We start from the raw sequence: 25,572 nt of genomic DNA, 5'->3' as shown, positions 1-25,572 counted from the left end.
GGGTAGTATTCTGTCTTTTTCAGTATTTTGGAAAAGGTTGAGTAATATAGGTACTAGTTCCTCTTTAAAGGTTTGGTAGAATTCTGACGTGAAGCTGTCTGGTCCTGGGCTTTTCTTTTTAGGGAGATTTTGTATAGCTAATGCTATTATAGAACTTGATATAAGCCTGTTCAACATTTCCACTTCATTCTGGCTCAGTTTGGGGAGGTGATGTGCTTCTAAGTATTGGTCAATTTCCTTCAGATTGTCATATTTCTGGGAATAAAGTTTCTTGTAATATTCATTAAGGAGTTTTTGAAGTTCTAAAGGGTCTGTTGTTATTTCATCTTTACCATTTCCGATTTATGAGATTAGAGATTTTACTCTTTTTTTCTTGGTTAGGTTGGCCAAAGATTTATCTATTTTATTAACTTTTTCAAAAAAACCAACTTTTTGATCTATTGATCTGTTCTATAATCCTTTTGTTTTCTATTTCATTTAATTCTGCTCTAATTTTGGTTATTTCTTTTCTTCTGCTGGATTTGGGATTGTAATGTTCTTCCTTTTCCAGTTCCTTGAGATGTCCCATTAAGTTGTTAAATTCCTCTCTTTCTGTTCTCTTGAGGAAGGCTTGCAATGCTATAAATTTCCCTCTTAGGACTGCCTTTGCAGTATCCCAGAGGTTCTGCAACTCATGTCTTCATTATCATTTTGTTCTAAAAATTTGGTAATTTCCTTCTTGATCTCGTCTTTGACCCATCTATAATTCAGCATAAGGTTATTTAGCTTCCATGTTTTTGTATGAGACTGCAGATTCCTGTTGTTACTGAGTTCGACTTTTATTCCATCATGGTCTGAGAAGATGCATGGAATAATTTCTATTCTTTTAAATTTACTAAGGTTAGACTTATGGCCTAAGATGTGATCAATTTTGGAGTATGTTCCATGGACTGATAAGTAAAATGTGTATTTAGTTTTGTTAGGATGAAATGCTCTGTAGATGTCTGTTAGGTCCAAAAGTTGAATAGTTATATTTAAATCTATAATTTCTTTGCTAAGCTTCTTATTGGAGGATCTATCAAACACTACCAAAGGAGTGTTAAAATCTCCAACTATGATGGAACTGGGAGAGATCAAGTTGCTCATGCCTGTTAGAGTATCTCTTATAAATTGAGGTGCATTCTGGTTGGGTGCATATTGATAATTGAGATCTCATCATGTTGAGTATTACTCTTAAGAAATATAAAATGGCCATCCTTATCCTTTCTTATTTTTGTTGATTTAAACCCTAATTTATCTGCTAGTAAAATTGCAACACCTTTTTTCTGCTTTCCATTTGCCTGGATTATAGACGACCATCCCTTCACCCTGAGTCTATATTTATCTTTTAATGTAAGATGCAATTCTTGAATACAACAGATGTCTGGTCTGAGTTTCTGTATCCAAACAGCCAATCTGTGCCTCTATAGAGGACAATTTAAGCCATTCACAGTGATTGAAATTATTCATAAGCCTGGTGAAATATTGGTCCTCAAGTTGCTTGAAAGTCCAGTAGACATTTTTAATCCTTTTGCCACTGTGGAAGTTGGAGTTTGATCAAAAGTTTCTGGGTGATTTTACTTTTGTGGTGGAGGATTGCACTGGTCATTGTGGATGATAGGTTTGAGAATTTCCTGCAGAGCTGGTTTAGTTATGGCAAATTTCTTCAACATGTGACTGTCATTAAAGTAATTTCTCCATCATAGATGAAACTCAGTTTAGCAGGATACAGGATCCTGAGTTGGAAGTTATTTTGTTTTAGGAGATTAAAAGTCACCGACTTCTTCTAGCCTTTCAGCAGGAAGATCTGCAGTCATTCTAATACTCTACCCCTTGTAGGTTATGGTTTTCTTGCATCTAACTCCTTTCAGAATTTTCTCTTTCATATTAACTTTAGTGAAGTTGATTATGATGTGCCTGGGGGATGTCTTGTTCGGGTTGAGTCGTGCTGGGTTCTGAAACTATCTGCTATCTGAATTTCAGAATCTCTTGGCATTTCTGGAAAGTTCTCTTTCATAATTTCATGAAGAAGAGCCTCTGTGTTTTGTGAAGCAACTTCGTCACCTTCAGGGATTCCTATAAGGCGAATATTAGTTTTCTTTGAATTATCCCAGAGCTCTCTGAGAGAAAGATCCGTTTTTGCTTTCCATTTCTTTTCATCTTTGAGCTCTTGGGCTTGTTCAAAAGCTTTGTCTTCAATGTCAGAGATCCTTTCTTCAGCCTGTTCCATTGTGTTATGGAGAAATTCTACCGTATTTTTCAGATCTTTGAGAGCTACGAACTCTTGCTTCAATGTTTCAAAATCTTTGATCATTTTATCTTTGAAATCATTGAATTCTTGAGAATTATTCTTTTGAATAATTTCTTAAGACATCTTTTGAATAATTTCTTCAGATATCTTTTGAATAATTTCTTGAAGTTCTAGCTCTTTCCTTTCTTCCATTCTGTTTATCTTATTTGCTATCCAAATTCTGAACTCGATTTCTGACATCTCAGCTATCTGTTTATGGGTGGGATCTTCATATGCATCTGCCACATCCTTCCTTGGGGTGGGGCTTGATCTACTCTGGTTATTTGTATTCCTGGAGTTTTTCCACTGATTCCACCCCATGCTGGATTTACTCCATTTGGCTAGGTGAGCAGGTAAGCAGGGTTGGGGGCTCCAGGAGTAGTATTTTACTAGGTCTTTTGGGCAAAGGCTGGGACTGATGTCTGTACCTTTTCCCCTAGAGCTTTGCCAAGGACACATATAGTGCTACAGTCTGAGATCCTGGGGGCCTGCTTGGTGTGGTGGGCTGAGTGTCTCTATTTTGTTTTTGGCTGATCTCTGTTCTACCTTAGAAAATCAATTACTCTGAGTTAAAGTCTCAGCTGTGGAGAAATATCAGTGATTAAGTCACCCCGCCCCTCGCAGGTGACAGTTGGGAAAGGAAAACCACACCTTCCCACAGCCACACCCCAGGGTACTGCTTTGGGATAGTTCTCGGGTGATTGGCCCAGTTCAAGAGATCTAAATCAAGTATCCCAGTCAGCACTAGTCTCAAGTGGGGGAGTTCAAAAGGTCTCTGGCATCTATACAGCAGGGGTCTTCTGGCAGCTCAGATATGACTCACTCCGGTGCTCCGTGGGGTCAGAAGGACCTACCCAGCAAATAAATTTATCTAGAAGGTTGATGCCTCTTTCCCCACCTTGCACCTTTGTCACACCCAATCACTGGAGACCCCGCAAGGCTGTGGTTCAGTTGCCCAATAAGCGAGTATGGCAGGGCTTTTTGTCTGCCAGAGTCAAAGTAGAGTCAATGTCACATCCACTCAGTTACTGCTTTGTCCCCAGCCAGCAATGGGAGCGGAAGCCTGTCTGTCTCAGGCACTCAATGACAGCTGGAGAATGTTCCACCTGAAGTCAATTTAAGCCTGAGAAAATCCAGAGAGCACCAGAGATTCTCCCTCAACCACCAGTTAATTTGCCCAGTTCAAGAGATCCAAACCTATTGACCCGATCAGTACCCACTCTCTAGCTGGAAAGCTCACAAGGTCTCCAGCAACTAGGTAGTAGGAATTTACTGGTAGCTCAAGTGCAGCTCACTCTGATGTTCTGAAGAGTCAGAAAGACCCATTCAGTAGACAATTTGGAGTAAAGAGGCTGCTGTCTCTTTCTCCTCCTTGCTCGCCCTTCACTGCTGGACTACGGTAACCCCAGTCTCTGGTAACCCTACCACCAGTCTCTGTTAACTCAGACTCTGTGGCCCAGTCCTATCCAATAAGTGAGTGTGTCAGGGTTTTGTGCCTGCCAGAGTCCAAGTAAAGTCAATGCCTCCTCCACTTGCTGACCACTCTTTGTCGCCAGCCAGCAGAGGGAGCTGAAGCCTATCTGCCTCAGGCACTCAACGGCAGCTGGAGCATATTCCACTTGGGCTCAATCTAAACCTGGAATTTGTTTTCTTTAAGTCGTGGCTTGCCTCAGTGGAGAAGACGTGCATTTATCTATCTCTTCTCTCAGCTCGGCTCTCCTCCTTCAGCTTTGTTGGGTTCTTTTTGGTGGTTATCTCTCCCCCTGAACTGGAGTTTATGTTGAAAACTAGCTCCAGTCAGTCCTCATCCCCTGTTCCTCCATATTCTTATTGAATGTGAAAATTGGAGTTAGGGAAAATAGCCAACCCAAGGATTTAGCAAAGTATAAAACACATTGAAACCAAGCAAACAATTAAACAGACAAAAATGCTACCAGACATAGAAGTGCACAGATGCACAATCAGAAACAAGTAAACAAACAGACAAAAAACAAAAGACAAAAAAACCCCCACAAAGATGGTAAGCATAAAATGATTTTAAAAACCCCAAAACAAACAACAACAAAAACAGAAACAAAAATAAGACTGTTAGTCAGATTTAAGCACTCTCTGCAACCATAAGAGGAGAGGAAGAGAGAAGAAAAAAGGAAGGATAGCATTAACAATAAAAATAAATAAATAAAAAGACATAACAGGAATGCCTATAAAAAAAGGATTAAGAAAAAAGGGGGAGGCACTACCATGAAAAATATTATTCTTAAGAATATATACAAAAATACTTTATATATGAGGTGGGATTATGTTGCAATATACTTTCTAGACAGCAGGTGGCGCTGTGAGTGGTTCCCAGGCTAAAACAAACAAAAAAAGGAATCTTTGCTGGAAGTTTGCTCAAATTCTCCCTACAACAGTTCCCATAAAGTGTGGGGTGTCCTGAACCAGCTTCAGATGTAGGATGACTGGCTACAGGTGAGATTCAGCTCTCCACACTCCTGAAAGAGGTGCTATGGAGACACCATTTTTGAAATTTTACAATATGTCTGGTTCCTGGCTGGCCGCCCAGCCTTGGCTGTCCTTTTCCAGGTGACACTCCTATCTGTCCTCCAAACTCGGCACTAGAGTCCACGCCTCACCAGTTTTTCCACTCAACTCCTAGTTTCCCCTCAAACTGGAAATTGTTAGGTTCTGTGGGAAAAGAGCTGGTTGCTGGTTGCGCCAGCCGCTTTAGCGCCATGGCACAGAGTTTTCAGTCCTTTTCTGTGGGGGAGGGACTGGTTACCTCTGATTCCCTCGGATTCAGTGCCTTGCACAAAAGACTTTTCAGAGGCTGTAGGAAAGGGGTTGATTGACCTTCTCGCTGGCTGCTTCAGTGCAGCACCATAAAGGCTTCTAAAATTACAAAATGAATTGGTTCCTAAGCCGAATCCTTTCCCCTCAAATTTCTGTCCAGTTGCCTGGATAAAACCAGGTCCAGAGGGCTCCCCTTTCTGGTCGCCAAATTCCACTCAAGAGTCCACGCCTCACTGCACTCTCTGCAAAATACCCAAACTCCCCACGAATTGAGTATAGAAGTCCTTCCTGGGGGAGGGATTGGTTTCTGTGGTCTCAGGCCTCTGGCCGCAGGCCGCAAGGCACGGGCTGCAGCTAGCACTGCTTCAGCTACTGCGCTGAGTTTTTTCTGGCAGATACCACGGTTCTGTGTTACACTTCCAATCCAGCAATTCATCTCTTTGCTGTCCACCCTGCGTTGCTTGTCTGTGCCAGCACTCCACTCAGGGAAAGATCCAGCACCCCACTCTCACCTAAACCATGAGGAGAGTTGACTCAGCCATGCATCCTCTCCGCCATCTTGCTCCGCCTCCCTGCTCCGCCTCCCTGCTCTAAGTGGTTATTACTCTTCTCCTTATTTTTTTACTTTTCCCCAATATCTCACGTTATTTTTTCAAAATCTATGATGTCATTTTTTAAAAATCTCTTAGACATGAGCATTGTGCTTATAAATTTATCTGTTTTTTTCTCTTGTCTTTGAACCTTCTGAAAAGGATTGCAGATTGGAAAGAATTGGTTAATTAAATCTTTTCTTTGGTCAAAGTTGTAACAGGCTATTTTATTCTACTCTATTTCTGTATTTTTTATAATGTATTTCCTGTATTCAACTGTCTAAATGAAATGTGAACTGTTTCTGTAAATCTTTGTATTTTTCTATTAATCACCATGATATTTTAATTATATACTTTTAGATTGACTTATAATTATTATTATTTATTTTACAGGGCTGATTATATATACATATATTTGATATATAGAAGCATTATGCTTAATTTTAAAATGGTTGATTCCTAAGTGAAATGATTTAAATTTGTCAGACTGAAAAATGTCAGAGGCAACCATCATAAAATGATATCTTAAAAAAATTATTATGAAAAGAGGGTATTTTCCTCCATAATCTCTTTGCTTTTGTCTTTTTTAGGTAATCATAGCCTTCTGGTATCGCATACTCATGGGAATAATGAATTTATTTGGGCTAGAAACTAAGACCTGCTGGAATGTCACCAGAATAGAACCTCTTAATGAAGTACAAAGCTGTGAAGGCATGTTTCTTCCTGAAATGCTGCTGTGCTGTCATTAGTGTTTTCATATTTTATAATGTTATGAATCATTTTAAGAATTACTATAAACAACTCTAAATATTTTAGAACTTATTAAACTGAATGAGTATTTTATACTTTAAAGTAATTTTGTGAGAAAGCTATGTACTTATAAATTTGAGTATAAATTTGGAATTTGAGTATTAATATACCCCAGTATAAGACAATATTGCATATAAGTCAGTCTTCCATTTCAGAATGAGAAGATACAAAAAATGAGTTTTTGAATTTCAATATATAAATTTGGGTGATAGATTAAACAGTCAAATATCTGTTTGTGATAGTTAACGTATTTATTTAGTTATGTATACATACTTAAAATCAGAAATGTAATAATAGATTAATTTCAAAATTCTGCCTATAGTTTATGAATGGTTTTAATCAAATTTGTCCTATGTAGAGATTCCAAAGGTGGTGTCAAATAACAACTTTTGGAATCATCTAGCAGTTTTCTGGGACATGTAATGGCAACTTGTATAAGATATTTGCATTTCAGCAATTTTGATGCTATCCTTTGGCTCTTGTTCAAAGCCACATGTGTATACTTGCATGACACCAACACACTTGGTTTTCCTTTATTTCTTCAGGTTCTTAACAGCTTGACTACTTACTATATTTTATAAATATAATTTTACAGACTTGTTTATAATGACATTCAACTCCTAAAATATAAATGAAAGCTATATTTTTCTTACATGTTTACAGAACCCTCAGACAATCTTCATAACATCTAAAGTAGAATTGATAGGATGTTTTAGGGGTAATTACACTTTTTGTGCAATATAAAGAAATGGAGAAACTGCTTCATAAAGTGAGAGACTTTGTAATGACTCAATTGGCTAAAAGGTATAACCTTTATTGAGGGATGAAAATAGTTACCTTACATATGGACACATGTGATATTATGTTCCCAGGAAGCAATGGTTAGTGTTTGGTGGATGGAACACAAAGATGAACCAAGTAGACATGAGGTTTTACCCTCATGGTGTTTACCCCATGGAGAAATGTTAGCAGTTATGAGTGTGATGGATGTTACAAATAAGAAAATAAGATTGTTGAGATTGAGAGCAAGAGAGTATTTTAAGAATATAGACAAGCATATTCAACTGTTTCAGGTCAAGGGAACTGCATAAAGACAAGAATCCTTAGTAGAGAGAGGTAGAAAAGAAAAATGGTATGAAAGGATGCTGGGAATGGAAGCAAGATTGTGATGGCCCATACACTGGATAAGCGTTTTATCCTTTATTGAAGAATTTAAACAGATTTACATGTTAGAAAATTGTGTTGTTAGTTATATGGAAAGGATATTAGGGAAGGGCAATAATTGGTGAAGAGAGAAATTTCAGGAAAGATAACTGGCAAATGCCTGGATTTGAGAGGTATTTTGGAAGTAACATTGACAAGACTTGGCAATTTTTAACAGAAAAGGGGAAGAAGAGTGAAGAGTCATGTAACACAGCTTTGTTTTCTATTAGTAGTTTGAGGAACTGAGTTCCTTTGAATGGGAGGAAACATTTGAAAAGTAGCAGGTTTGAATTACTACATGTCATTGTAGATGTATCAGTTTCAGGTACCTCAAAGACATGAAAGAGGCTTATACATAAGAACAAGGGGAAAGTTCTGGACCAAATATAGATTTGGAGTCATCTATGTATAGATGATAATTGGAGCCATAGAAAAGGAAGAGTTTCCTTAAGAATATGCAGACTTGAGAAAAGGAAAAGAGCATATGACAGAGCCTATGGCGATTCAGTATTGAGTGGCGTATTGAACAACAGAAGTATTCAGAACAGACTGCAAGGCGTGAGCAGAGAACTGGATGGAATTGGGAGGGCTAGCCTTCAGGTCCTGGCTCCACCCACTTAAATAAAATAACCTTTTGTCAAGCTACTTACGTTTTCTATGTACTATGTTCTCAACCATAAGAAAAGTATTTTCATACCAACTAATCTTATAAATTTGTTCTGAGAATTACGTCAGATGATGACTGTGAGGCACCTACTATATGTTCTACACATAATTCCATATATGAGATATATTAAAATTGTAGTTATACATAATAAGAGATCAAATAACTGGATCATCTCATACAGACTACAGCTGTTCCTTAAATTATCCCCTACTCATCCCAGAGCCTCGTAAAAGATAAAAACAATGCTATGGATTTTCACTTATAATTCATCAAGTGGCTCTGTGGACAGTTCCAGACCCTGAACAATAGCAGCCTCAACTAAATGTGAAACTAGCCCCAAATTCATTACAGTGTAACAATACCTTCGTTAGGGGAAACTAAAATGCAACTACAATAAAGAAAAAAGTGTAAGTGTAACTGAATAATAGCTCATATAAGGGGACAGTATTAAAGTTACTATGAAGGACAGCAGCAATCTGGAAAGCAAATGCTTTCAGCAAATTCATGAGTTCCTGATTACAGAACACTGAGATAATTATGCCCACTTGCTTTTTAGTCATTTGTTCATTAAATACTGAATAATCTATGTCTTTTCAAAGGATTGGGCGACCCTGCTTGCTTTTATGTTGGTGTGATTTTTATTTTAAATGGACTAATGATGGGCTTGTTCTTCATATATGGTACACACCTGAGGTAAGACTACTAAATTAAAAAATCTTTGGGCTTATAAAGGCTGCCTGATATTTGTTAATTAAATTAAATGACATTTAATGAGTTTAGTTGTAATAGTTTGAAAATTTGTGGATTTGTGTGATGTTTCAGAAGCTTAACCATGTAACTAGAAACGAGAGTTGTAACTAATATCTTAAAGGCCTCTCTTTAATTGTGAGGGTACTTTAAAACTAATATTTCTTAATTCAATAGTTTCTGTTGAAGAACTGAAGTTCTTTTCATCAAATGTATCAGTTTCACCAGTTTTTTTCTTCATAGCTAGATCTTTGAATTTTGTTTAAGAAATCCTTTCTTATTTCAAGTGCTGATGACAATTCTTCTATACATAGTATTATATGCTAAACATTTTATACATTTGTCTTTCCTATTTAAGTGTCTAACACATATGTAGCTCCAATTTCTCTTTTGTTTGGTCCCAAAGAAGTAATAATATAGAATATAAAAATCAGAACAAAGATGGCTAATGTTAATCTTCAAAGGGTAAGAACCACTTCTTAAATTGCCATTTTGTGATTGTATGTTTCTGTGTGGATGTGTCTAAGAACACAGATGCTCAAACCCATATTTGTGTAGTGTCTCCAACGCCTCCCTAAACACTGCCTCCTGCCCTACTTTCTGTAGATGACCACATTCTAAGTGCGAGGCAGGCAGGTTCTTCATCTGTCTCGTTTGTCACTGTATCCCCAGATTCACACTTGGAAGACAATAAATATTGGTTGAATGAATGAAGAAAGGAAGGAATTCTATTTTAAAGTATGTAATCTCAAGAGACTCTTATATAGCAGGAAATATGTAGAAGAATATAGAAACATTATTTGCAATAGCATGGAAACAACCCAAATGTTTGTAAATAGAGAATTGAATACATTTTGTTTTATTAACATGGTGGAATACTAAACAACAAGAATGAATGAAACTGGCTCAGTGCCTGTGGCTCAGGCAGCTGGGGCACCAGCCCATGCACCTAGGGTGGTGGGTTCAAATCCAACCCAGGCCCGCCAAACAACAATGACGGCTGCAATCAAAAAATAGCCCGGCATTGTGGCGGGCACCTGTGGTCCCAGCTACTTGGGAGGCGTAGGCAGGAGACTCGCTTGAGCCCAGGAGTTGGAGGTTGCTATGAGCTGTAATGCCATGGCACTCTGCCCAGGGGGACAGCTTGAGGCTCTGTCTCAAAAATAAATAAATAAAGAAAGAAAGAATGAATGAAACACAGCTACATACATCAACATGGATTAGTATTTCATAATTTTGAATGAATGAATATAGATATAAAATTTTAAAAATAATGCATTCTTCCACTTGTATAAAGGTTAAAAAAAGATGAAAGTAAATCATAGGGGTGGTTATATTGATAATCTCAAATTAGTTAATGGCTGTCTCTAAGGGTAGAGGATGGGGACTTAGGGTGCAATCATTTCTCCATTTCAGTTAATTATATGGTAACTACATACATGTTCATTTTATAATTGTTCTGTAAGTTAGAAATATTATACACTTTTCTGTGTGCCATATAGGAAAAATTACATATATAGTCTCAATGTTTTGAGGGAAAAGGATTACTTTGAGATTATTTTGACAGGCTTAAAAATGTTCTATTTTTGAAAATAGTAATATTTCTTGTATAAACTATTTTTGGTTCTTAATGTGGAGGATGTTACACAACAGTAACTGAAAATGTTATTATTTATTTTTATTAAATCATAACTGTGTACATTAATACTTTTATGGGGTATGATGTGTTGATTTTATATACAATTTGTAATGCTTACATCAAACTGGTTAACATAACCCTACCTTACTTACTTATTTGTTGTGTTTAGACATATATACTCTTAATAGTTTTGACATGTACTCTTGCATTGGGCACATTAGGTGAGGTCCCACCCAATAACTTCCCTCTTCCCGGCCTCTGTCTTTCCCCTCCCACTCCCTCCTTCTTTCTAGACTATTGTTGTGTTTTGTCATTCGAAAGTATAGATGATGACGTATTTATTTCATAATAGTATTGAGTACATTGGATATTTTTTCTTCCATTCTTGAGATACTTTACTAAGAAGAATATGTTTCACCTCCATCCAGGTAAATGTAAAAGATGTAAAGTTGTAAAGTCTTCTTTTTTATGGCTGCATAGTATTCCATGGTATACATATACCACAATTTGTTAATCCACTCATGGGTCGTGGAAACTGGGCTGTTTCCATGACTTGGCAGTTATGAATTGGGCTGCAATAAACAATCTGGTGCAAATATCTTTGTTGTGAAATGCTTTTTGGTCATCTGGGTATGTACCTAGTAGAAGAATTGCAGGATTGAATGGCTGGTCTACTTTTAGTTCCCTAAGTGTCTTCCAATCTTCTTTTTTCTTTTTTTGGCCAGGGCTGGGTTTGAACCCACCACCTCTGGCATATGAGGCCGGCACCCTACTCCTTGAGCCACAGGTGCTACCCTGTTTTCCAAACTTCTTTCCAAAAAGTACATATCAGCTTGCATTCCCACCAGCAGTGCAGAAGTGTTCCCTTCTCTCTGCAACCATGCCAACATCTGTAGTTTTGGGAGTTTGTTATATGGGCTAATCTTATTGGAGCTACATGATATCTCAAAGTGGTTTTGATTTGCATTTCTCTGATGATTAAGGCTGATGAGCATTTTTTCATGTGTTTGTAGGCCATGTGCCTGTCGTCTTCACAGAAGCTTCTGTTCAAGTCTCTTGCCTACAATGAAATGGGGTTTTTTATTCTTTTCTTACTAATTAGTTTGAGTTCTCTGTGGATTCTTGTTATCAGACCTTTGTCAGAAATATAACCTGCAAATATTTTCTCCCATTCTGAGGGCTGTCTGCTTGCTTTACTTACTCCCATTCTGAGGGCTGTGTTCTTGGCTGTGCAGAAGCTTTCTAGTTTGATCAGATCCCAGTAATATATATTTGGTGTTGCTTCAATTGTCAGGAGGTTCTCCTCATAAAATACTCTCCCAGGCCAATTTCTTCAAGTGTTTTCCCTACACTCTCTCCTGGTATTTTTATGGTTTCATGTCTTAAGTTTAAATCTTTTATCCAGTGAGAATCAATTTTTGTTAATGGTGAAATGTGATGGTCCAGTTTAGTCTTCTACAGGCTGCCAGCCAGTTCAAACAGCACCATTTGTTAAATAGGTAATCTTTCCACCAATTAATGCTTTTGATAGGCTTATCAAAGATCAAATGATGATAAATGGGCTCGGTGCCTATGCCTCAAGTGGCTAATGGGCCAGCCATGTACACCTGAGCTGGCCGGATCAAATCCAGCCCAGGCCGCCAAACAACAAATGATGATAAGTGGCTGGGTTCCTCTCTTGGTTCTGTATTCTGTTCCATGTATCTACCTCTCTATTTTTGTGCCAGTACCATGCTGTTTTGGTCACTATAGATTTATGGTATAGCCTGAAGTCTGGTAGTGTGATACCTCCTGATTTGCTTTTATTTCTGAGTAATGTCTTGGCTGTTTGAGTTTTTTTCCGAAAAAATGAAGTACTAGTTTTTCAAGATCTTAATGTATGACAATGGTGCTTTTCTAAGAATTGCATTAAATCTGTAGATTGCTTTTGTGTGGATTTTTAACAATGTTGGTTCTTTCCAGTCATGAGCATGGTATGTTTTTCTATTTGTTAACATCTTCAGCTATTTCTTTTCTCAGAATTTCATAATTCTCCTTATAGAGCTCTTTCACATCTGTTGTTAGGTAAATTTCCAGATATTTCATCTTCTTTGGCACTACTGTAAAAGGAATACAGTCCTTGACTATATTTTCAGCTTGACTATTGTTGGTATATATAAAAGCTATTGATTTGTAAGTATTGATTTTCTATCCTGAGACACTGCTATATTCCTTGATTAGTTCTAAGAGTTTTGTAGTTGAATCCCTGGGGTTTTCCAGGTATAAGATCATATCATCCACAAAGAGTGAGAGTTTGATCTCCTCTGACCCCATTTGGATACCTTTGATCACCTTCTCTTGCCTGATTGCGATGTCTAAGATTTCCATTACTATGTTGAATAGTAGGGGAAAGAATGGTCATCCTTGTCTAGTTCCAGATCTGAGTGGAAATGTTTTCAGTTTTCAGTCCATTCAATATGACATTGGTTGTCACTTTGCTTTAGATGGCCTTTATCAGTTTAAGAAATGACCTGTCTAAGCCTATTTTCTTAAGTGTTCTGATGATGAGAGGGTGCTGGATATTATCAAAAGCTTTTTTTGCATCAATTGTGAGAATTGTTTGGTTGTTGTTTTTTGTTTTACATATGTGATGTATTATATTTATAGATTTACATATGTTGAACCAACTTTGTAACCCTGAGATAAAACCAGCTTGATCATGGCATATAATTTTTTTTGATGTGTTATTGAATTCTGTTTGCTAGGATCTTATTGAATATTTTTGCATTGATATTCATTAATGATATTGGTCTATAGTTTTCTTTTTTTGTTGGATCCTTTCCTGGTTTGGGTATTATGGTGATATTTGCTTCATAGAATGTGTTGGGAAGCATTCCTCCTTTTCTTTATGTTTGGGAAAAGGTTATGTAATAGTTCCTCTTTAAAGGTTTGGTAGCATTCTGATGTGAAGCCATCTGGTCCCACACTTTTCTTTTCTGGCAGATTTCGTATATTTGGTGTCTTTCAGTGCTTGATAAGATCTATTCAAAATTTCTAATTCTCTAGGCTGAGTCTAGGAAGGGGTGTGCTTTCAGGTTTTGGTCCATTTCCTTCATATTTTCATATTTCTGAGAATAGAGTCTGTTACAGTAATTATTGAGAATTTTTGAATTTCTGAGGTGTCTGTTACTTCTCCTTTATCATTTCTGATTGACAATATTAGGGATTTTACTTTTCTGTCTCTGGTTAGGTTAGGTTAGGTAAGGGTTTATCAATTTTGTTAGTATTTTCAAAAAAACAACTTTTTGTTTCATTGATCTTCTGAATGATTGTTTTGTTTTCAATTTCATTTAATTCTCTAATTTTCATTATTTCTTTTCTTCTGCTGGGTTTAGGGTTGGAATGTTCTTCTTTTTCTAGTTGCTTGAGATGACCCATTCAGTTGTTGACTTTTTTCTTTCTGTTTTCTTGATGGAGGGTTCCAATGATGTAAATTTCACTCTTAGGATTACATTTGCAGTATCCCATAGGTTTTAATAATTTGTGTGTTCATTGTCATTTGGTTCTAAAAATTTGGTGACATCCTTCTTAATCTTATCTTTGACCCAGCTATCATTCAGTATAAGGTTATTTTGTTTCCATGACTTTGTTTGAGTATGAAGTTTCCTGTTGCTGTTGAGTTCAACTTATATTCTGTGATGGTCTGAGAAGATACAAGAAATAATTTCTATTCATTTAAATTTGCTGAGGTTAGACTTGTATCCTAAGACGTGATCAATTTTTTTTTTTTTTATTGAATGGTAACTATGTACATTAATGCACTTCTGGGGTACAGTGTGGGGTTTTCACATGCAATCTAAAATACTTCCATCAAACTGGTCAACACAGCCTTCATGTCATTTTCTCAGTTATTGCTTTAAAACGTTCACATTCTACTCTTAGAAAGATTCACCTGTACCCCTATAAGATAAACCTCAGAAGTGATCCCTCCAAACCCCCTCCCTCCACCCAGTCCCCCCTCCCTTCTCCCTCCCCGCTCCCCATATTCTTGGGCTATTTGGTTATAGCTTTCATATAAAAGGTATAAATTAGTTTCATAATAGGGATGTGTACATTGGATACTTTTTTGTGGAGAATGGATACTCCATTCTCGTGATACTTTGCTCAGAAGACGTGATCAATTTTGGAGGATGATCCATGAGCTGATGAGAAGAATATATATTAAGTTTTATTAGGATGAAATATTCTGTAGATGTCTGTTAAGTCCAATTGTTGTAGGGTCAAGTTTAAGTCTATTATTTATTTGTTTAGTTTCTTCTTGGAGGATCTATGCAAAATTGCCATGGGGTGTTGAAATCTCCAACTATTGTAGAGTAGGAAGATATCAAATTGTTCATATCCATTCGGGTTTGCTTTATAAATTGAAGAGCATTCTGGTATGTTAATTGTCAAAATTTCTTCATGTTGAGTGTTCCCTTTGACAAATATATAGTGTCCATCCTTATCTTACCTTATCTTTGTTGTTTTTAAACCAATTGTATATGCAAATAAAATTCCAACATCTGCTTTTTTTCTGATTTCCATTTGCCTGTATTATAGATGTCCATCCTTTTACCCTGAGTCTTTTTTTGTCCTTTAAGGTAAGGTGAGACTCTTGTATTCAACAGATATCTGCCTTAAGTTTTTGTATCCAGTCAGCCAACCTGTGCCTCTTTAGGGGACAATTTAAGCCATTCACATTAATTGAGAGTATTGATAAGCATGATAGTGTTTTGGTTGTCATGTTTTTCAAATGTCTGGTGGATATTTTTAATCCTTTCATCATTGTGGATGTTAGGTTTTATTCAAGGCTTTCTGGGTGAGTTTACCTTGGTGGTAGACCATTGTGCTGGTCATTATGGAGGATGGGTCTGGGAACATCCTGGAGTGCTGGTTTAGTTATAGCAAATTTCTTCTTATGTGTAAGTTGTTAAAGTATTTGATTTATCCATCACAAATGAAACTCAGTTTAGCTGGATACAGGATCTTAGGGTGAAAGTTATTTTGTTTTAGGAGATTGAAGTTTGATGACCATCTTCTTTGGTTTGAAAAGTTTTGGCTGTGAGATCTGCAATCATTCTAATGTTCTTCCTCTTGTAGGTTATACTTTTCTTATGTCATGCTGCTTGCAAAATTTTCTTCATATTAACTTTGGCAAAGTAAATTACAATATGTCTAGGAGATGCTTTATTTGGATTGAGTCTTCTTGGGGTTGTGAAACTGTCTACTATCTGAATTTTTGTCTCTCATGCAATGTTTGGAAAATTCTTCTCCATATTTTGAAGCAGAGCCTCTGTGACTTTAGGACCTTCCTCATCTCCTTTAGAAATTCCTATAAGACAAATGTTTGAACTTTTGGAGTGGTCCTACAACTCTCTTGGGGAATGATCAGTTTTTGCTCTCCATCTCTTTGCCTCTTTGGGCATTTAGGAGTGTTCAAAAGCTGTGTCTTCAATTTCAGAGATCCTTTCTTCTGCTTGTTCCACTCTATTATGGAGGGGATTCTACTGTATTTCAGAGCTCCTCGAACAGCTTTTTCATTTCCTTGAGCTCTGCTATCTCTTTTCTCGTTGAATCCATATCTTTGGAGATTTTGTCTTTGAATTCATTGATTTCTTGAGAAAAATTTTGCACAACTCTTTGGATTTCTATTTCCATATTTTCTTCCATTTTATTCATTTTATTAGCCATCCATGTTCTGAATTCTATTTCTGATATTTCAGTCATTTGTTTATGAATGGCATCTTCTGGCGTATCTCCTGTGTCGTTCCTTGGGGAAGTTGATCTCCTCTGATTATTCATGTTGCCAGAGTTTTTCCTCTGGTTCCACCCCATGATTATTTTTCACAGTTTGGCTAGTGAAGATGGCAGGGTAAGATTGGATTCAGGGCTCCAGGTGTTATAGTTAACCAGCCCTTTACCAAATAGCTGAGACTAGTGACTGTGACTTTTCTACTACAGCTTTACAAAGGTCCTTTTTAGTCCTGCAACCAGAGACTCTGAGGACCTGATTGGTGTGATGGGGCTAGATAGCTCTGTCTTGTTTTCAGCCAGCCTCTCTCCAATCCTAATGAGTCAGCAGATTTGGGCTGAAATTTCAGCTGGGAGAAATACAAGCAACTAAGACACCCTGCTCCCCACCAGCAACAACTGTAAGAGGAAAATTAGTCTCTCCCAATACAACACAACCAGGGTCACCTTGGAGGGTTCCTGGGTGGCCAGTCCAGGTCAAGAGTTCCTAACCAGTTATCTCAGGCAGCAAAATCATTTCTTAACTGGGAGAGCTCAAAAGGACTTCAGTAACCAGGCAGCAGGGATCCACTGGCAGCTCCATCCAGAAAACTTGAGAGCCTGGAGTGTGGCTCCCTCTGATGCTAATGGAATCAGGAAGGCCCATTAAGCCAAAGAGTCAGTCCAGGAGGGTTGGTGCCTCCTTTCCTGCCTTACACCACAGCCATGCCCCAGTGGTAACCCCATGGGGCTGTTACCTGGTTCCCTCCAATGAGGAAATGCACCAGGGATATGCACCTGCCAGAGTCAATGGGGAGTCATTGCCTCTGCTACCAGCAGGCAACCTGGAGGGGCTCAAGCCCAGCTCCCTCCAGTGCTCAAGGGAAGCTGGGGAGTGTTCCACCAGAGCCTATCCCTAGCTGGTAGTTACCATTGCAGTGCGTATTTCTTTCCCACAGAGTCTGAGCCTCTGTCCAGCTGCACTATGCCTCTGGTACCCCTCTGAGGCTGAGGTTCGGCTCCTTCCAGTGGTCCACAGAATCAGGGAAATGTCTCTAAAATCTGACCCTGGTAGGAGCACCATCACTGCTGCCACACCAGTTGCCATGCCCCCACTCCCCTTGCTGCCACTGCCACTATATATATCACTGATGCTACTACTGCCATGCATTTTGGCAGTGCTGTGCCAGTCCCTCTCTTCCTGCATCGCCCAACTTCCACTCGAGCCACAGTTTCAGCGCCGCTTCATTGCAGCTCACATGAAAATACTTGTTCAACTTTTATGTTGGGCAAGAGAATGCCCAGGCTCACAGGTGGGACCTCTCTGGAGAAGAAGTCCCAGTGTTCAGTGGCTCTCTCCCATGGTGTAAAACAAGAGGTCTTCTATTCAGTGCTCACTTGTAGAGAGCACACAGTGAGCCACTCTCTTGGGGGAGGGGACTCTTCTGGGCTATGGGTTTTGTACCTGGTTTTGTTTCCTTGGAGTCGCAGCTTGCCTCAGCAGGGATGACATGCACTCATCCATCCTCTCTCAGCTCACCTCCCAACCTTTAGCTTCACTGAGTTCATTCTGACCGTTATCTCTCCCTCTAGACAGGAGTGTCTGTTGGAAGCTGGCTCTAGTTGGCCATCTTACCTTGGAGTCTCTCTGAAACTTTTAAAAATCAGTATTTTTTATTGGAAGAACTTCCCAAGAGCTGGTAGTCTTTCTAAACTGGTTACAGTTTTGGAATATCAAATACATTATTAAACTCTAGTTTTTAAGAAAGATATGTACATACATAAACATTAAATATAAAAGTGTCACCAAAACTGTGAGACGTCTTTCTACTTCCTTTAGTCAACATAAAGAATTTTAGACTGCTTTACTTAAAAAAAAAACCTCTCCTATGTTACATGTTAGTATTAGCAGGTTAGTACTCCTACACTTCCTCACAGGCTGGCATGATTATAATTTTTTGTCTTGTCAAATCTTATTTAGATTGTTTAAATGTCTTCATGTGTTCTCATTTCCTGTGTGTACAATTGGTCCCTCTCATACATTTCTTCTTTCAATTTCTTCTTTTTTAATATGCATCCTTTGAATTTCCTTTAGAGATAGTCTGTTAGTGGTAAATCACTTCCCATTAGCTATCTGTTTATTTTTTGTAATTTGTTCCTTCCTTTATTCATTTATTCTACCAATCTCTTTTGTCTTCCAAATGTGAATCTGGGAATAGAAAATAGAGCGATGAATGAGACAGATGAAGAACCAGCCTGCATGGTACTTAGAATGTGGTGAACTACGGAAAGTAGGGCATAAGCCAGTGTCTAGGGAGTTGTGGAGACACTATAGAAATGTGGGTTTTGAGCATCTGTGTTCTCATACTACTCCATACACACACAGTCACAAAAAAGTAACTTAAGAAGTGGTTCTTATCCTTTGATGATTAATATCAATTATCTTTGCTCTGATTTTCATATTCCACATTATTGCTTCTTTGGGACTCAAGAAAAGAATACTTGCAGTAGTTCAGGCAGTTCCAAGTTATTGCTAAATGAAACTGTTAGATTCTTATCTTCATCTTTCAGTCACTTATATCTAATTTCTAAAGACAAAAATTTATTTTCATTCAGAATATTCAAGGAATGTGATATAGACTCTGAAGTGTTAGCCTATTTGTTAAAAATCATTTTAAATGTTCACACCTTATTTATGAAATATTTTAGATACATTACATTATAAAATATAGATTACTTTATATTTCCACTTTGGTTGGTTGTATATTCAGGATTTAAACATAAACTAATTGGATACTTTTGAAATTCTTACTAATATGTGGTTACTATTATGCTTTAAATATGTAACACTATGATTTTAAATTATGAGATAATTTTGTGAAAAACTATATTTTATATGAGTTATGATTGTACACATTTCTTTTTAACAGTGGGACACAACTGGGAGGTCTGATTACAGTACTGTGCTACTTTTTCAACCACGGCGAGGTTTGTTTTCTAGAAAATATTTTTTAAGAAATAGAAGGGGCTGTCTAAGAATAAAGAAATATACCTATCCAAGCAATAAATAATTACTTTACTGAATTCACAGAATTTTAAAGAATCTGTGTTGTAAGTTGATATTGTAGTCATGTTGATCTAAATTTTTAAATAACTAGAATTTAAAACATGTGAAATATCTTGCCTGGTCTTTAATAAGATATATATATATATACACACACACACACACACACACACACACACACATATATCTCTGTCTTCAGTATGTCACATATATTCTATAGAAAATATGAAATACTGTACTTAACCAAGTTCAAGTACCTTACATACTTATCTCATTTACTCCTACAAACATTTTTAGGGGGTGGTTGTTATCCTCACCATACAAGATGCTAAATTGAAATTTAGAAAGATTAAATTACTTATCTAAGATTCTACATTCACTACGTAATGAAGCTGGGTTTCCCATTCTGCATCTGTCTGGCTCTAAAACTTCATCTCTTTCATTTTCAATATATTTAACTTAAAAAAATTGTAGTAAGAACACTTAATATGAAATATACCCTCTTAAAAAAGTTTAAGTGTATAATACAGTATTATCAATACAGTGATGTATGACAGATCTCTAAATATCAGTTATCTTGCCTAACTTAAACTTTACACCCATCGCAACCCCTTTAACAAGGATACATGGGGTCCTCAGGTCTGACAGCAGGCATGCAGTCCAGGCATTGCATACCTGAACCGTATGCCCTTGCTTCTAGTACATCATGCTGCCTACTCAATAGCATAAAATGCTGAACTCATAATGAAAATTAACTTACTAATTCCGCCCGTGGGACATAGTCCACCCAAAAAGAGCTCATAGAAACTTATTTTTAATACAATAGATTCATTCAGCAAAATATTGAATATGTACCATGTGCTTTAGTAGAAACTGAGAATATGACTGAAAAGCTAGATCTTGCTTCCAACTAGATTTTGGAAGCAAAATATTGATAAAACATAGCACAAATTATATAGGATAGAAGTCTTTTTATCCCATTACTGTTGGGTTAATTTTAAAAGTTGTTAAACATTTTAGAAGTCTGCTAGACAAAGAAGTCTTGAAACTTATATGTAAAAATGCCTTGCATACATTATTCTTACCTTAAAGCAAATAAACGCACTGTCATTCGACAATGTATTGATATAAAGGTAAGGCTTTTCTTTCAGTATGCCAAACAACTGCTGGTATGAGTTGACTTTCTTAATAGAAATCATACTTTATCTTCTAACATTTATAAATTTCATTTCTTGGAAGAGAAGCAGTAACTTTTTAAGACTACTACAAAGTAGTAAGAGTTTGGGTTCTTCCTAGAATTTTAGGAGTTTTGATATATAACTTTTATAATATTCTGCCCCATATGTCTTAGAAATAATTTTAATGAGATTTAAATGAATACTTTCATCACTTTTATCACATTTATGATTTCCAGATAATTCTAGTTTTCAAAATTTATGGTCAGCCACTACTATTGAACATAGTGCTGGAAGTTCTAGCTGACACAATCAGGCAAAAGAAGGATATAAAGGGCATCCAAATGGGGACAGAGGAGGTCAAGCTCTCCCTCTTTGCCGCTGATATCTTATGCTTAGAAAACCCCAAAGATTCAACCACAAGATGCCTGGAAGTGATCAAAAAATACAAGAATATCTCAGGAAATAAAGTCAACGTCCACAAATCAGTAGCCTTTGTTTATGCCAATAACAGCCAAGTTGAGAAGCTAATCAAGGACACAATTCCCTACACAGTAGCTTCAAAAAAAAAGAAAGAAAGAAAAGAAATACCTAGGAATTTATGTAACAAAAGAGATGAAAGACCTCTACAAAGAAAATTATGAAACTCAAAAAGTAGTAGAAAATATTAACAAATGGAAGAACATACCATGCTCATGGCTGGGAAGAATCAACATTGTTAAAATGTCTATCCTTCCCAGAGCAATCTACAGATTCAATGCAATTACCATTAAAATACCAATATCATACTTACAAGATTTGGAAAAAAAAATAGTTCTTCATTTTGTATGGAACTAGGTAAGACCCTGTATAGCCAAGGAAATTCTTAGTAATAAAAACAAAGCAGGAGGCATCACTCTACCAGACTTTAGGCTATACTGCAAGTCCATAGTGATCAAAACAGCATGGTACTGGCACAAAAAATAGATACATAGACATTAAGAACTGAATAGAAAACCACAATATGAAACTAACGTGTTACAGGCACCTGATCTTTTATAAACCAAACAAGAACATACACTGGGGAAAAGAATCCTTATTCAATAAATGGTGCTGGGAGAACTGGAAAACCAGATGTAAAGGACCAAAACTGGACCCCTGCCTCTCACCATTTATAAAAATTGATTCAAGATGGATAAAAGATCTAAATCTAAGGCATTAAACAATAAAAATCCTTAAAGAAAGTGTGGGGAAAACACTTGGAGATATTGGCATGAAGAAAGATTTTATGAAGAAGACTTCTGTGGCAATTGCTAACAGCAGCAAAAATAAATAAATGGGACTTAATTAAACTGAAAAGCTTCTGTACAGCTAAGGAGACAACCAAAGCAAATAGGCAACTTTTAGAAGGGGAAAAGATATTTGCATTTTACGAATTGGATCCCATTTGACCATGCAGTCCCACTACTAGGCATTTACCCAGAAGAAAAAAATTATTTTACCATAAGGACCTTTGCACTAGATTGTTTATTGCTGCTCAGTTTTATAATCACTAGCTAGGATGTGGAAACAACCTAAATGCCCATAAACTCAGGAATGGATTAACAAATTGTGGTACTTGCACACCATGGAATAGTATTCAGCCATAAAAAGATGGTGACTTCACATCTTTTGTAATATCCTGGATGGGGCTGAAACTCATTCTTCTTAGTAAAGTATCACAAGAATGGAAACACAGTTATCCAATGTACGCAATACTAATATGAAGCCAGTAGATGATTCAGTGCATTCCCAAATAGGAGAAAAACTCATTTCAAGTCAAGTGAGGAAGAGGAGTAATAAGGGAGGGGGAGGAAATTGGGGTGTTCTCACTGAATGGGCATGGGATGTGGGGGTTGGCACACCTTCTGTGTGTGACATAAGCACAAGACGAACTCTACCTAACAAAATCAAATATTTTGACTTGGTTCTTTGTACCCTTACATTAACCTGAAATAATTTACTTAAAACTAAAAAAAATTTATAGTCAACTCTTTTTAATATAAATTTTACAAATTCAGTGGCAGTCTTAACTACTTGTAATGTGTATCTATACTCACCTAAATAACTCGTATGTATAAATTCTGTTGGTGTTTTCAAATGTCCTAGGTGACATTTGTTTTAAGTATTTTCCATATATATAGATCCCAAACCTGCTAGATGGGAAAGCGGATCTGGTTTGTCAGTCCTTGAGTCCTCATAGCACCATATACCTACCAGCTTGTTTCCTTTGGGTTTTCTTTTTCTTGTCTAATATCTCTTGACTTGTTTCTGGAGGTAGGAATTAATCACTCTTAATGGCCCTATGTATTAAGAGAGCACCAAAACCTGAGAAGCCATGCCAGGCCCTCAGAAGTGGATCTAGTAAGCCTAATATTAAAATGATTAAAACAAGTCCACCCCTAGTTTCTGAATTAGCAATGTTTGTTGTAATGGAACATAATGTAACAGAACGTAATATGAAGAGAGTGTTTTGCTGATTTCAGGCCACTCGTGTGATGTGGACGCCACCTCTCCGTGAAAGTTTTTCATATCCATTCCTTGTACTTCAGATGTATGTTTTAACTTTGATCCTCAGGTAATTTTTATTTATTAAAAAAGCCAAATAAATTGTAAGTTAAGTTTATTAAAGTATGTTTCAAGCTATTAAGTTATAATCTCCAAATTTAGGCTACTGTATATTTTAAAAATAAGTTGTGTATAGAATTAAAAATATTTAAAATTGCTATCCAAGATTACTTTCCACTTAGGAGTCCAGGCAAAAAGTTTAAGACATCTACATCATGTTTTATTGAATTAAAATGTATGTGTTCTTAAATAGTTTGCAAAGATTGGAAGATTTTGAGAAACATTTACTTTTTTTCTTTAAAGTTTATATACTCTTACTCATTATTTGCCAACCTGTGAGTTTGATGGTGCATAGACATATATGCCATGGAAAAGGCTTCTAAGTGAAATAAACTTGAGAAGTGCTGGGTTGGTGAGTAAAGAAGTATATGTACTCACATAATTATGAAGCATTTTTGAACAACTGATATTTCTAGCAGTTTAAATAGAGTTTCATCTCATCTCAACTTTTTTTTTTAAAACACATTTTCTGATGGGATTAAAGTTTGTAACCATTTCAGAGGTTTAAGAGACCTGGGGAACAAAACAAAACAAGTAGTAGAATACTATAATTAACTTTACATTGAAATAAATTTAATAGACTGCTAATGAGATCTCTCATTGAATGAAATAATTAGCACTATCTCCTCCAAACTCCTGAGGAACCTTATATTTTATTTACTAGTCTCTGGCTTTCTTTCTTGAAAGTGACATTTGTCAATCATTGTCATACACAAATATCTACATATACACATATATATTTAAAAGTCCCACTGGAAACAGGGACCATACATATTTATCTCTTTAACCACCGAGCACTTCACACACAGCAATGTAAATATTTGTGGCACTGATATGAAGTCGATTGAATGATGGCAAATAGTGATGGGTTTGGGTGGTTACAGACCTTGAGAATGGAGCAGGCTAATTCCTGATTTGTTAGCACCTGACAGGTATAATTTTGAGGTTGAAATTAGACTTGGGAGTCTGCTCCCCATTGAGATTTCAATATCTTTGGTCTACACATTGACTTCTCTCAGAGATTATGTAGAAGGAAGTTGCCCCTCCCCTATTTATTCTCAGTTAAATTCCAACTATGAACAGGTAAAATTTTGCTTTGAAAACTTACATACCGGCTCGGCACCTGTGGCTCAAGTGGCTAAGGCGCCAGCCACATACACCTAAGGTGGAGGGTTCGAATCCCTAGCCCAGGCGCCAAACAACAATGATGGCTGCAACCAAAAAATGGCCAAGCGTTGTGGCGGGTGCCTGTAGTCCCAGCTACTTGGGAGGCTGAGGCAGGAGACTCGCTTGAGCCCAGGAGTTGGAGGTTGCTGTGAGCATGATGCCATGGCACTCTACCCAGGGGGGATAGCTTGAGGCTCCATCTCAAAAAAAAAAAAAAAAGAAAGAAAACTTACATACCATTGTGCAAGGATTTATCAAAATTCAATACAAACTTTATAGAAAGAACAGTTATGGTTTTATTATTTATACAAAATGTTTACATTTATTTTTACATATTCAAAAAGATACTAAAGCCCTCTGTGGTAAATGATGTTGATTACCAATATATCTGATAAATGATTAAATATACCAATATATCTGATTAAATATAATTACCAATATATCTGATGTATTATATCATTTATATATAAATGATGTTGGTTCTGCAATATAGTTGTGTAGAATTGGCAGTTTAATCTTTAACATGCAGTACTTCAACTGAATTCCAGAATTATTTTTTAATTTGTTATTTTAGATTTTATTTTTCTTAATTGTTTTCATAGTTGTTAACTTATTACTTCATCTGCATGTATACTTGTCTTCAATGTTTTTTGAAACATGACAGTGGTGCTATATAAAGGCCGTTGCAGCACATCTGGAATAAGCATTTGAGGCATGCAGGGCCAGAGTCATGTCCTATTTTCTGATCTTCTTCCAGAAGTATTAAACTTCTAACATCATGAATATTTAGAGGAAAATGAACTTTTATATTTAAAATATTTTATTTAATGGTAAATTACAATGTTGTTGTTAATACTCTAATTTTGATTGCTTTATGCCAGGCATTATTATTGTCCAAGTATTTTAAGTTCTTTTCATAAACTTTTAAGAATTAACTATATTTGTTTATATTAAATATATCTTAGGTTCTTTTTAGCAAACTTTAAGAGTTAACTATATCTTACATTATAGTAAAGGT

General features: G+C 36.6%; 1 protein-coding gene across 2 annotated transcripts in view; it reads left to right on the top strand.

Annotated features, from left to right (window-relative positions):
• Positions 1–25,572, top strand: part of LOC100966452 (probable C-mannosyltransferase DPY19L2) — a 164,702-nt gene that overhangs the window by 43,478 nt on the left and 95,652 nt on the right. For both annotated transcript variants that reach the window (XM_003788579.2, XM_023512443.1), the window contains 4 exons: positions 6,279–6,399; positions 8,968–9,061; positions 19,433–19,490; positions 23,246–23,337. In XM_003788579.2, the coding sequence (XP_003788627.1) occupies positions 6,279–6,399; positions 8,968–9,061; positions 19,433–19,490; positions 23,246–23,337 (365 nt within the window). The remainder of the gene's footprint in view (positions 1–6,278; positions 6,400–8,967; positions 9,062–19,432; positions 19,491–23,245; positions 23,338–25,572) is intronic.

The sequence above is a fragment of the Otolemur garnettii genome, unplaced genomic scaffold (genome assembly GCF_000181295.1).
Source record: "Otolemur garnettii isolate 467f Iridium unplaced genomic scaffold, OtoGar3 scaffold00028, whole genome shotgun sequence".
Taxonomy (NCBI): Eukaryota; Metazoa; Chordata; class Mammalia; order Primates; family Galagidae; genus Otolemur; species Otolemur garnettii.
This window is presented reverse-complemented; position numbering and strand designations above follow the sequence as displayed.